At 37.2% G+C, this 13,452-nt stretch overlaps 1 protein-coding gene across 2 annotated transcripts; it reads right to left on the bottom strand.

Moving 5' to 3' along the window:
* Positions 1 to 4,643: 4,643 nt before the first annotated feature.
* Positions 4,644 to 12,815, bottom strand: ABHD13 (abhydrolase domain containing 13). Of its 2 annotated transcripts, none has more exons than XM_010578325.1 (2): positions 11,976 to 12,815; positions 4,644 to 7,464 (listed from the first exon to the last, which is right to left on the bottom strand). In XM_010578325.1, exon 2 carries the CDS (start codon positions 7,427 to 7,429, stop codon positions 6,416 to 6,418), a length of 1,014 nt encoding a protein of 337 aa, XP_010576627.1. In that variant the 5' UTR covers positions 7,430 to 7,464; positions 11,976 to 12,815; the 3' UTR covers positions 4,644 to 6,415. The 2 variants fall into 2 exon arrangements, with proteins under 2 accessions (XP_010576627.1, XP_010576626.1); XM_010578324.1 differs by lacking the exon at positions 11,976 to 12,815 and adding an exon at positions 10,367 to 10,444.
* Between the last annotated feature and the right edge of the window lie 637 nt (positions 12,816 to 13,452).

The raw sequence follows: 13,452 nt of genomic DNA, 5'->3' as shown, positions 1-13,452 counted from the left end.
CCCCCGCCCATGATATAGCAAATCCTTCTTACTGCATAGGGAAAAAGGAGCTCTGTCATACAGCTGTAGCTCACTTCTAATAGTCTCACTGGCTTGGCTATTCAGCAACACGGAGTATTGCATTTCTCCACCTCTTCAACACTATGCAACTTGACAGCTTTTGCACAGATGGGCTAAAAATGCATTTGTATGGTAGCAAAATAAACAAGGAGCCATGGCCCTTCGTGTGGGAGTGGCCACTCTGCTGCTGCTACGATCTGTGGACCTTTAATAGAGGGCACAGGACAGGGATCCAAGTATTTTCAAATCATAGCATTATTTCTTCATAGCTTTAGCTAATTGCTACACAGTCCCCGAGTCCTCAAGGACAGAAAGAGTTCTCTGCCTGACCTTGCCCTTTGCATTTTTGTAAATAATTAGCACACACCAGATGTAAGCATAATGTAAAACAGCTGTAGAACTTCCTTTCTTTCTGTCTTCAAGCAGCAAAATCCATTCCTTAGTCCCTCATCAAAACTAGCGGCAACATCTCTCCGAACTTGGTACGTGAGCATGCTTACATTTTGTCAGCAACCTTGCAGTTTTGCATTATTTGGGTCATTGCTTAAGATTAAAGATGTATCTCTAATTATTATGAGTGAAACCATGCTCTGTAATACTTTAAAACCAGGTCTGCTCTTAAGCTGTATTGCCTTTCAGAGAAAGAAAAACTGCTGTTTTGAAAAAACATAGAGTTATTCTGTCCCCACCCAAGCTGAAGCATAACAAATTAATCACACTAAGGTTTTCAAAACATTTCCAGAAAATATCGTGTATCTTCCTTATCTACTTACAGAGACAGAACTCCGCAAAAACTGTAAATGAAGACCCTGAATAGGGTCCAACAAGGGATTTAAAGCTCAGACACATTCAGTATCTTCAGTGCACGTAATTTTTGTTTAGCTGATGGTTCTGTATTTTCACAAAATCTTACCTACCTATACTTGATCTTTTTAACAGACAACAAGTCCCCTGCCTTTGGTTTAGGTTTCATTTCTAGCATTTCAGTTTAGATAGTAATATGCTTTTTTGAATATTTAAGCAGTACCTGCAAATTCTGAGAAATTCAAACACTATATTTTACCTTTGTCTGATATGACAGCCTATACATATCTACTAAGCAAGTGAATATAACATCATGAGACATTCCAGGACACAGTTTGCGTTGTACCTTGTAGCCCAGATGCTTATCAATTTTTAAATAAGAAAAAGCAAATGCAAGACTTGTATTCTTCAAAGTAACACTGCACATATAAGGTTTAGTGACACAGTTCACAAGACAGCAAACTGCTTTTCATTTGCAAAGGGCAATATTCACATGAAGTACCCAAATCTGAGTTGCTCCTTTACTTTCATTGCTTCAAGAATTAGATTTTTTAAAATTATTTTTTGCATTCAGAATTAACAGGCATCTTGAATAAAGTGTCAACATGTACCACTTACCTCCCTACCCCTGCTTCCTAGGTATTGGGTTAAAATTGAACTATAAGCCTTGCAATAATCCAGGTGAGGACACACATTTTGCAGCTTTAGAAAAGACAGCAGTAAATCCTTATTTTCTGGGTATTTCACATTAACCATGCAGGACGGGAGCAGAGGTGATAGAAGTTCTAGGCATTTCTCTGTAAGAGAGTAAAAATTGCTTCAGCCCAAGTATCCCACTGTAGCTACATGAATTAACTATAAACCTGCTAGAGTGGCATTATAGCATTTAAAATTGACATTTAAAATATTACCAGCAACAGGTGGTAAAACTAGTCAGAAATACTTAAAAAGATTTCCTAGGTGACATAATATTTAGACCATCTCTTAGTCCCCCAGATAACAGAACATGTTAGAAAGTGATGGAGAGCTACCACCTATCAGTTTTACTTATTAACACTTGCTGAAAGTGAGGACACATGACAAAGCTTAGAAACAGGTATTTGTAATACAGTTTTTCCCTGCTGTAATAGCTTTCCACAAATGCCACATTAACAATGCAGATGTCTATTCCATGTGCTCTGGTTTTAGTAAGTAACTGAAAATGATACCTTGAGGTTCATCAGTTACCATACATACAAAAATACCCCTGTACACATACTGAAGACAGGCCACAAACTATGAACAAGACATTAACAGCACTTTAAATGTATCAATTTATTGCATATGTCAGTACATAAAAATAGAAATTTTTTTTTGTAAAATTAAATTTATTGTAAAAAAGACTAGAATGAGACTGTAAAACTTTGCCACAATTAGCACATATACAGTAACATTTATGCTTTGTCTACAAAACTTAAGAATACTTTATAAGACATTTTTGCTTTGACTATATATTGAAGTCAAATAAAAAGCTTGCATCATATATTCAATGACTGTTTCTGAATTCAAAACACAAGTGTTATTTAGAACTTCAATATGCTATCTCTATTTACACTTCTGCAGGGTTCCACCCTAAATTATACAAAGCAGGATGGCATTGTAAATCCTCCTTAATGGGATACATTAGGCTGATCCCACTACAAGCAAGAGGCACAGATTTCATATTTGGCAGAAGTGCCCCTAGCAAAATCACCTGTCATTAAAAAAAACCAACGTACTTCTCAAGAGTTAAATTATGAAATACAAATGGAGGTATGTCTGCATCTTTTTGCTAATAGAAGAGACCATACCTTGGAGTCTCAATTCAGCCTTGCATTCTTCACTGTGAACTTCCAACGTGATGCAAATGATTAGCTTAAGAGATGCTGATATGCATATTTTGTATAGTTAATCCATCTGCCCTTCAACTGAGAGATTGTCCGTAGCCTACCAAATGTATTTGTGCTCTATTTCTAATTTTACCTGAGAAATGGACATGAGGGCAGCTACACGTTAGCTTTTCTTCAGATGAAAGCATAGCTTATCTCTCTGCATTGCACAGTTCAGAAACAAATACTGGGAATGTAAACTTGCAGTAGCAGGAAGCCTCAAGTATTTCCACTAATTAAAACCACACACATGTGTGCACGCAAGGTCTTATACTGGATGCTGCCTTACAAGGACTCTACTGCTACAGCTGTTCCAGTTCAGTTCCTGACCCCCCACTCTTTTTTTTTTTTCTTTTCCTCCAAACATAAAGTTCCTCTTATAAAAGAGACAATTCCTTTAATGAGTATATTTAAATCAAGAGGCTTTCCTACAAACCTGTGAAAATAACTAACTGCCTCTTCCCAAACTAGAAATTTATATACACAGGACAAATACTTGGGAAACATCTATACACAAACAGAGAACTATTAAGGGAAAACATATAATGATATTAAGTGGAGTAAATGCAACAGTACCATAATACACCTTTAGGCAATCTGAAGTTATTACTACGCTGTTGCTTGAAGTTCACTTCTTAGCAGCAGGTAACTGTGGGTCTCCATCACACAGACCATAAAATAAAAACAAGTCTTGACTTATCAGAACAAGTTTCTTCCCCCTTCTCCCTCCCTTAAAAGATTGTACGTACAGCAGTGGAATATTTGCATTAAAAAAATCATTTCCTTCCTATTTTCTTTCAGTGGATTTCATAGCCAATGCCATGAAAAATAGCACGATAATAGACATTCATTCACAAGGGTACGCACCCAATCCATTAAGGGAGAAGTAAAAATGCGCCTACGTGGAAGGTGGAAGAAACCGCATTAAGTGTAAAGGATGCATATATGACAACTGTGTCTTCTCACACCCACTACTTGCAAAAATCAGACAAAGTTTCATCTTTCTGTCCTGCAGACAATATAGTGAAAAGATATGGCTTGATAATCAAAAGTAATGTTTAGATACAGTCAACTTCAAACCGTTCCAGATTGCCATAACCTAATGCCACACATTTGACTTTGACTTAGCAACTGTGTGCCCAAATAAGAATATTTCATTTGCATACAAGTGCCACATAATACTGGGAGTATTCGGGGTTGAAGTTTTTGTTTGTCTTTGGCAGGAAGTGGGGCAAAAAGTCATGTTACTTTAGAAATCGACATTTTTATGAAAAGAACAATGGTATTTAATGGCAAGTTATGACAACTTCTGAAACAGTTATTTCTCTTCATTCTGTCTCCAACAAGTAATCTATTCTTTTGGCTTTATCAACTCATTTTTAGAAAAGCAGTATTTGCCCATTTATTTTCCTTCTCTCCCTCCACCTTAGTTCTAAAGCAATGTGAAGTAGCTGAAACAATCTATGCAAGCAGCTCACGTTGTCATTTTAGAATACAGCAGGGAAAGGGAATGCTATGCCTACTGACTCCCTTCTGCTATATAAACACTCTCCGCCCCCCTAGCCAAACTTCACCAATATACCTTCCCCACCTGCCTCCCCCCTCCCCAAAAATACCACCACTGGAAGGCTGACGAGATAGTTTTGGTTTCACTTGGATTTAAAACTATGCTCTGTCTATGATTTTAGGTCTACAGATCCAAAGAGGTCTATAGCTTTTTCAATCAACTCTAAGAAAACCTTAATAATAGTATGACAAAGGATACCTACCAGAGAAAGCAGCAACTTCTAGTATGAATATGTTTATTTAAAAATAAAAATAAAATAAATTAAAAAAAAAAATCACATTTAAGTAAAAATGTATCACCCTATCTACAAATTGCTGACAACTATTACCCATGTGTACATAAGACTTGTAACTCCATGTAATAAATTTTAGGAGGCATAACCATTAAGGCACCAGTTCAGGAAAGCAGTTTTATTCAACCAGAGAACTTAAGCACAAGCTTAAAATACCACTGTCCACCAGGAAACAGATTTTAAGTGTGTGCCGAGATGCTTTTCTGAATCAGGACAACATGGCAGAAAGTTTTATTTAAAAATTTCAATCCAAAGGGCAATTGTACAGATTGTGTGGAACATTTTCCACAGTTCATTCTTCCCATAAAAAGTATTTTGAAGAGGCAAACTATCAGCTGCAGCAAATGAGAAATTAAACCTGCAGAAGAGATTTAGAAAGCCCCACACTCCAATACGGACTAAGCTAACAGCATACAACTTTGATATGACTACCTAGGAAAAGGACTCCTAAAACCAAAACCAAAACACAAACAAGAAAAACAACAACAACAAAGAACCCCAACATTCTCTCAATTTAAGTACTGCTGGCTCTGAAATGGTGATACTAGCTTCAAAAAATCCCAGCAGAGCTAAAGAAAACTCACTTCTGCTGAAGCCTAAGCTACTTCCACATGGTACAACAGAACTGTAAACGACTTTTTGCAAGCAAATGGGTAAAAGTGTTAAAATAAATGTCGTCTCTTTCAGACTAACTAAGCTTAGGTCTACTAAATTTAATGCACTAATCCTTTTTATTATCTTTACTGTAACAACTGTATACGTTAATCTCTATTCATGTGATCACTGGTAATTATTTGTATTTGTTTCTTTTGGAGGTATAAATAAAGGGCACAGACATTTAACTACACCAGCCTAAAAGAAAAAAATGAACACAAATACAAATAACATACTGTTACCTTGTATGACACTCCTTTCTATCAGCACCCACACTGCCTTGGGAAATCCCACCTCAAATGCACAAGCAGACTAATACCAACAAATAGTTTGCCTGTACATTAGTGAGGAGCACTTGGGGCAGAAAGGAGCTTAGATAACACTGCTGTCTTTTTGAAGGTTACTTCTGTTTTCTATAAAGAAACCGCCTGGGCAAAATCCTGAAGCCACAATGTTTAGGCATGTACAACTTTTGGGGCACTACTGTAATACAAATAGTAAAATGAAAACAGGGAAAGTGTCTTTTCCTGTTCAGTTGCAGTCTGAAATACATATATGTATGCATAACTGTAAAAAACAGTAATAACCCAGGATAGTATACCTGCAAGTATACTCTACCATTAATGTTATTTTATATTATTTAGCACATTAAAGACTTCCCACCTTGCATAATATAAAATTTCAAGGAATAAAACACTAATCTCATGCATGGCACACTTCAAATAAACGCTAAGAGAAGCAACAAATCATTGTGCTAACCATGACTGTCCAAAAAGCTCACACACACAGCAGTGAGTACTGAAGAGCCTCCCGTTGTTCTAAACTAATACATTCTGTACTACTTTTGTAGCAAGTTCCTTTACGAACATCTGTTGTACATATCAAACAAATGGAATATATGGACAGAGATACCAAAAAGTGTGAGAAAGACATAAAATGGTTCATTTACAATGCTGCAAATGTAAAAGTTATCTGGAACATCTTAATAAAGCATCAGACCTTTCCAAGTTTAATTTCACTCTTTAGGCAAGTACAGACATGACATACATTTAAAAATGGACATTCTTTTACCACTTTTCACAAATCAAGGTACAGTGCAGGTACCTGCCCCCCCCCAAAGAAGAATATCAGTTATATTATTGTTACATTAGATGACGTTTTCGCCATTTCTTCAGGGGAGTGACTCTTTATTACTTCTTTGATGAACTGTTCGAGTGCAGTGAAATAACCCTGGCACTGCCAAGTGTCATTATGAGTTCCATCAGGAAATATTGCCAATCTCTTAGTCCGAGCTGGGGATAATTCATAAAGTTGCTTCATCATAACTGGCGGAATTAACTGGTCAGACAACCCAGAGATGAAGAGAGAAGGCATTCTGCACTGAGAGATTTTTCTGTAGGACAGGAATTTATTTTTGTAGCACCATAAAGGAAGATATCTCATTGGAAAGAAAGAAAACAAAGTGCTGGCCATGTATGGGATGCTAAGAAAGGTGTTCTCCACCACGATGGCAGAAATCCTATGGGAATTTTCAGAAGCTAAGTGAATAGCTACTGCTCCCCCCAAGGAACGGCCAAAAAGAAAAATTTTTGTTTTATCAAGATCAGACCGAGTCATCACATAGTCTAACACAGCCTCAGAATCTAAGTACAAACCTTCTTCACTTGCTTCTCCTTCACTTTTTCCATACCCTCTATAATCGACAAGAATTAAGTTTACTTTCAGGTTTACCAGCATTAACAAAGCATTTGGCAACCTGTGGCCAATGTTGCCTGCATTCCCATGAAAGTAAATGATGGTTGGAGAATAAGCTGCATTGTCCCCTGTGTATCTCAGTAGAATAAGATTGAGAAGAACTCCATCTTTGGTTTTGATAAAGATATTTTCATGTGGTATACCAGTAGGCATAGGAACATAAAGGCGTGATGAAGAGGGCTGTTCAGGAAAGTAAAGCAGCACATCCTGGAATTTATATAATATACCCGCTATTGATACAAATATTAATATAAGTAGTATAATGCCTCCGTACAAGTGAAAAGTTACTATCAAGAGTAAAAGACAAATACGGCAGAGACTCCAAGACCAGGAAGCCAAAGCTAGTAGCCATCTTTTAACAAAGGTCCAAAGCATCCATGACTTTTCCATTGTAGAAGTCAGTGATCTTTTACTCCAAGTAAATCCTGCAAAAAAACCCAAACATATATTTATAAATATTGGGGAAAGAAAAAAAGGAAGTAATTCAAGCATTCGTACTTGCAGAATATTAATTGCAAGTCAACACATTAAAGCATAAACATCAAACTTGGTGGCAAACTCCCTTTGAATTTTTGGAAACCATTCAGCTCTGTAAAACAAGCAGAAAAGCAATCATAAGGAAAAGGCTTTAGAACTCTTCAAAATCCCACTTACATTACTTCAGCAGGCAAGGTCAATCAGTAGCACTAGAAAATTGGTTGACTGGGACCATAATAACTTACACTTTCCCTCAGTCTTCCCTACCGACCAACAGAACAACGATACAGACCATATCACCAGTTTGTCAAAGTTTCCCATATAAGTAATTCTAGAATCCAGAGAACAAACAAAAATAGCCCTTATTTCTAAGCTGCTATTGATCAAGGCCAAGAGGAGCATTCAATAAGCCTATGCAGTTCACTCTGCAACCAGTGGAGGCTCACAATGTATACCGGGTCTGCTCTTATTTAGTGGCTGTCTTTCAGAATCTTGATCAACTATGATTACAGAGCAACACGTAAACTGGTCAGAAGAGACTCCTCTATAGTAAGATACCATATTGTAGTTACAGCAAAACAGCTGTCATAAATGTATTTGGATTGGTTCCGATTTGTAATGATGGTTTTCCACTATCAGATCAGTAATCCATATTAAATCTTCAGCTGAATGAGAGATTGTGTCATCATACTAGACCACTGAACACAGTCAGCTAACTGCATTGTTCTCTGATCAATGAAAAGCGCAACTACTGAAAAGTCCAAACGTGAAAACAGACTCATGACAAAAACATACACACAGCATAAAACGAGGATAGTGATGTTAATGATAATGGATTAAATCTTCTTTCCAACCATAAGAGATAGTTATGTCTCACAGCATACATAGAATCTCTCACATTACTCACTGCTGGGTTCAAGTATAATATGGAAATAGGCAAAACCTGCCAAACCTACACGAGAACTACAGTAACCATTCAGTCACCACTGAGCTGAATACCCATAGTGCCTGGAAGTGACAACACAAGCTCACTTGTTTAAGAACACTCTAAGTTATATAGCAGATAATAATTACAGTTTAGACACACTCAAAGTTATAACCTCCTAAAATGATGTAGTGCAGTAAGAAGCTGAATTAACTCCAAAGGAGTCTGACCTGCAGAGATGCATCGAAACATGCAATTAAGTCACAGGACCCACACCAAAATAACCTGCACGGCCTAATACTAATGGAGAGGGCTGCCACTGCACCAGCCATCTTGGTGGGATCGCATGATAAAAGGTGACCTCTGCAGTTGCAGCCTTTGCACTACACAAATATGATACGCACTCAATATGACCAGGAAAAACTGCCGTCTCTAATTATTTTATGTGACAATTAGATATAAATCAGAAATAAATCTGTTACATCTTAAGATTCACATATTAACCAAAGGCAACATGAAATTACGCTTTTATATAGTGCATCTACTCCAAATATGTAAAAGTGGTAAAATATAAAGTAGTCTAGAGAGCAGCAGTTATTCCAACTTTGTTCTCTTACATTATTTACGAGTGCATGTTCAATATCCACATCCAAGTATGCACAAATTGTCTATATGAAGATTTAATTCTTGTGATCCATTTCTCTAGTAAAGAAGTCACAGTAATTAGGAGACACAAAGTAGATACTTTAAAGTCCTAATGAAGTTGACAAACTTTTCCTGCACTACATTTCAAGACTATAAGAACATTGATAACAACACAGTAAAAACACTCTCCTTATGTATGCTATCCAAAATTTTGCTAACTTTCTTACAAAATGAAAGACTCTAAAAATGCTTTCTCAACAAGACATTCACAAAAGAGTACAAGACCCATCATTAAAAACTACTAAAAACCAAAGAAGTCTCAAAAAATCTTACTTAAGGTGATTAAGTTTTGCAGATGGCTCTCATATACGCTAAGGATTGCTATTTGAAGACTGATGCTGATTTTATAAGCCATGTTAGTTTCATTTGTGCACTGCTGCTATTTTCATTTCAGCAGGATATTATCAAAATGCTATACTACTGAGATACTGCTGCTGTGTGATTACTTCTGATACATACATAGGCATATATAAAAACTTTGCTACTGGAGTTGCAAACCCAATGCATCCTACAACTAGAACTCAACACACAGTAGTTAGCAGGAAGGGTAAACTACACAGTCATAAGCATTTCATACTCACCTACATATTTAAGAAAAGCTGACAACTCTGCACTAATGAACAACTACATGACTGTTAAAGTTTTCTTCCCAGCTACGTGAAACTTCACTAGTTCAGTCCATACTGCAAGACTACACACACACAAAAAAAAAAAATCTCTTCTTGGTCTTCATTTCCCATTACCGTTGTGCTGGATGGGAAGTTATAAAACTTTCAAACAGTTTACAATATAACATCTTACGACCCCAAAACTCTATGTTGAATTATAAAGAGCACATGTTGCGATTCTCCTGCATCTTTAATTTTTGTGACTAATAGGATGCCAGAATAATCACAGAAAGGCAGGGGGCGTAGGGAAGGAAAGGGAGAACAATATATTTAGACTTTGATGTTTGAGCTGGTCAATCTGAGAAAGAGTGGACTCACCACCTGGACAAGCCTGTTTCTCTTTTGAGACAAGACTACTTCTGTTCCTAGACTACAAGAACCACTAACAGACTTGGTCCATAACTGCCTGATGTCCCAGTTAAGGCAAGAAGCGTGCACCCCTTTATGTCTTCTAAAAGAGAACTTTTAGATTAATTCCTGTCATCTGCAAATATGACTGGTTAATTTTGTTTTTAATGGCTGACTTTAACATGATTATCTCAGTTATATTACCTTGTACAGTTAGAAGTATCACAGCTCTACAGAGAGATGGCATGCAACATCATCCATATATACACTGGCACCAGGGGAAGTCAGCAAGTCGGCCAGTGGCAGGCTAGTGGAAGTTCTGTTTCAGCCAGGGAAATAAGGTTTCTCTACAGATTTCCTTTTCAAATCTCCTAGATAAAACATTAACCCCTTGGAAATCATTCTGACTTCACTAAAAAAGCCCTTGGTTTTTTTTAAGGGACATTACATTGCAGCACTGTCCTTCAAGTAATTGTCATAACTTCGCTAATGACAAGGCTCTCCTATAACAAGAAGTCACATCCCATTTTACAGCATACACAGTAACAGTATTTTATAACCACTGATTATTTAAACTAAGTTAGAGGCTATGAAAACAAGCATAAGGGAGATTTTTGGGGTTTTTTTTTGTGGTTTTTTTTTTTTTTTTTTTAAACTTGTCATGAAAGTCAATGCCTGTGACAAATATACAGTCACCAAGAGCAGAACCATATAGTTTTATCTGGTAGATGTCTTCCTAGAAAGAAGACATCCCTTATATTAAGGGAAATTCCTACATAAGCTGTTCTTGTTCTTAGCTACTCTTGCTACTAGAAAATCCTTCTCAGTACTTAACAGGAAGGGAGACTTGTTAACTTAAATTCTTTACTTCTAGTTCAATGTTTATTGACCTCCAAATATGTAACCTACCTTCAATTTCTCCAGACTACATAAACTCAGTTCCTCTGCATTCTCCTCCCAGATGTTGTTTTCTTAGTTGCAAATATGATCAGAGGTCTTTCCTCTAGCATCTATCTGCTTCACGTTTCCTTCTGTCCCTCTGATAATGGTGCATTAGAAAGGCTAGCCTTTGTGAATGTTGGTGGTTCCTACCAGTGTTTTTTTGATGATGCTTGTAAACTTGAGACAAGTAGAAGACAATATTGAAATACAAAGTTCTGTCATGGAAACCATTAATACAGAAGAACAGCAATACGGCCCAATTCAATGTTAAGACCTAATGAAAATAAGGCTTAGCTAGACTGCTGCTGTGCCTTTGGCTTAAAGGCCATTAAAGATCAGTTCAGTTTACACAGCCACAGAACTGTACTGCCTCTCAAAACAGAAATGAAATTTCTAAGTGATGAGTTTCAATTTTATGCCACAGGGATATACACATATTTGGATACGCACGCACACATCTGTATCTATACGTCTCCACTGCTGAATCAATAGTCCAGGAATTAATGCTGGCCAGTATGTTCTATCAGAGGAGCTACAGATCCCATAATTAAGTAACTGCTGAAAATATAAATCACTCATAACAATAAAAATTCTGAGAAAAAAAATAAAGTCTTTATGATCCAAATGTTTTAATCATGTTCTGCTGTGCCCTAATGCTGCTCTTAAATGGTTAATGTCATTAGCAGCTGAAGATCATAAAACCCCAAGCACATACTGAAAGTACTTGGGAAAAATTTTTCATTCATTTTGAACGGCAGTTGAAATTACTGTTGGATTTGCCACAAATTCTGTTGTATTTTTTGACTTTGTCTACATTTTTAATGTTAAAAAGTGCTATTTTCATACACTAATCACATTATAAAACATTTACCTTTGGATGCAATGATTTCCCAGGCTTCATCTCTGCCTGAAAGACAATTCCATTTATGAAGTTTGAGTAAAATTGTTTTTGAATTACACACATAATTACTGTTTGTCTTCAGTTACTTGAAAGAAAACTAAAAAGTGATAACAGCCAATACACCTAGAAGTTACATCTGCTTTGCTGATGAAACTGTGCATATCATATTCATGCTGCTCCTATGAAGCTCAGTTTGTTTAAAACATCTGATAAACTTGAAAACAACATCTTTTAAAGAAGTTCAAGAATCACGTTGAAATGTCCTGGACTATACATACAGCACGCAGTATGAAACATACACAGTGCGTAACAACAAAGTTACAATAGATTTACATTGCCTCCTTAAAGCTAACTTTCAGCACATGAGCAGCCTTAAAGTTAGCGCTAAGAAGAGCATTCAGGTGTTTAATGGCTGCTTTCTCATTAAAGAGCTTTAAAACCAAAAAAAAAGTCATTTTTAACACTCACTACAATCCTTCAGATTTCACAGTTTCAAAACAAACAAACAAAACGAGGTGGTACTTAAGAACACAGAGAAATATCTGAAGACACCTGTTTCGTTCTACTGCACTTCCTTCCTCTACACTCCACCTCCTCCAGACACAGACAAGATTTACACAAGCTTTACACTTCTCATATTTATTCAGAAGACTTCTGTCAGTAGAAATGTTAAGTCCTCAACTGTAAAGAATTAGTTTCAGAGAGGAAACTAATTTGGAAGAAAACCTACAAGTTTAGTAAGGACAGGAAAACCACACTTTCTTAGTACTGAAATCTTACAGACGCTCTCATTAATTAAAAAAAAAAAGTTAAAAAAGCAAAGTAGCTACTCCTAGCCAAGGAAAAAGCAGAGTAAGAACAACTAAGTGTCAGACATTTAAGGGCTCTGGCTTTTAAAACCAGCGAGCCATTTGTCCTACTTATTTCAGACAGCAAACTTCCACAGCTCTGCATCAAGTGGTACATATTCATAGCTGAAAGTGTTTTCCCCTTAACTTTTCTTATACTTCCCCTCCCAACTGACAAATCTTAATGAACCTTATAAGCACGTCTTGAATTGTGACAGTACTGTGTAAAAAAAACAAACCAAGGGCAGTTATCGTGTTAAAACCTTAGCCTTCGAGTGAGCGTGGACTCCTAAAACATATCACTTTCCAAGCACGTTAAATTACTCCCATTTTCACCTGAAAGAAACAACCCTGCTCGGCCTTTTCCGTGCATTCACTCGGCACGTTAAGCACCGCTAAAGCTACCGCCATCCGCCCCACCTTCTGCGAGCATCCCCACCCGCGGAAATTACTCCACACGGCGGCGGGGACAAGCGGAACACTACAGCAAGGTCCCGCCGCGAAAGCCCTTCCAGGCCTTGGCAGGAAGGCGCCCAGAGGAACTTTTCCCAGCGCTGCCCAGGCAGCAGCTCCTCAGCCGGGACGTGCGGGCGGAGGAG

The sequence above is a fragment of the Haliaeetus leucocephalus genome, unplaced genomic scaffold (genome assembly GCF_000737465.1).
Source record: "Haliaeetus leucocephalus isolate CR32 unplaced genomic scaffold, Haliaeetus_leucocephalus-4.0 Scaffold626, whole genome shotgun sequence".
In the NCBI taxonomy this organism is placed as follows: domain Eukaryota; kingdom Metazoa; phylum Chordata; class Aves; order Accipitriformes; family Accipitridae; genus Haliaeetus; species Haliaeetus leucocephalus.
Note: the sequence above shows the minus strand (reverse complement) of the source record. Positions and strands in the feature narration are given on the sequence as shown.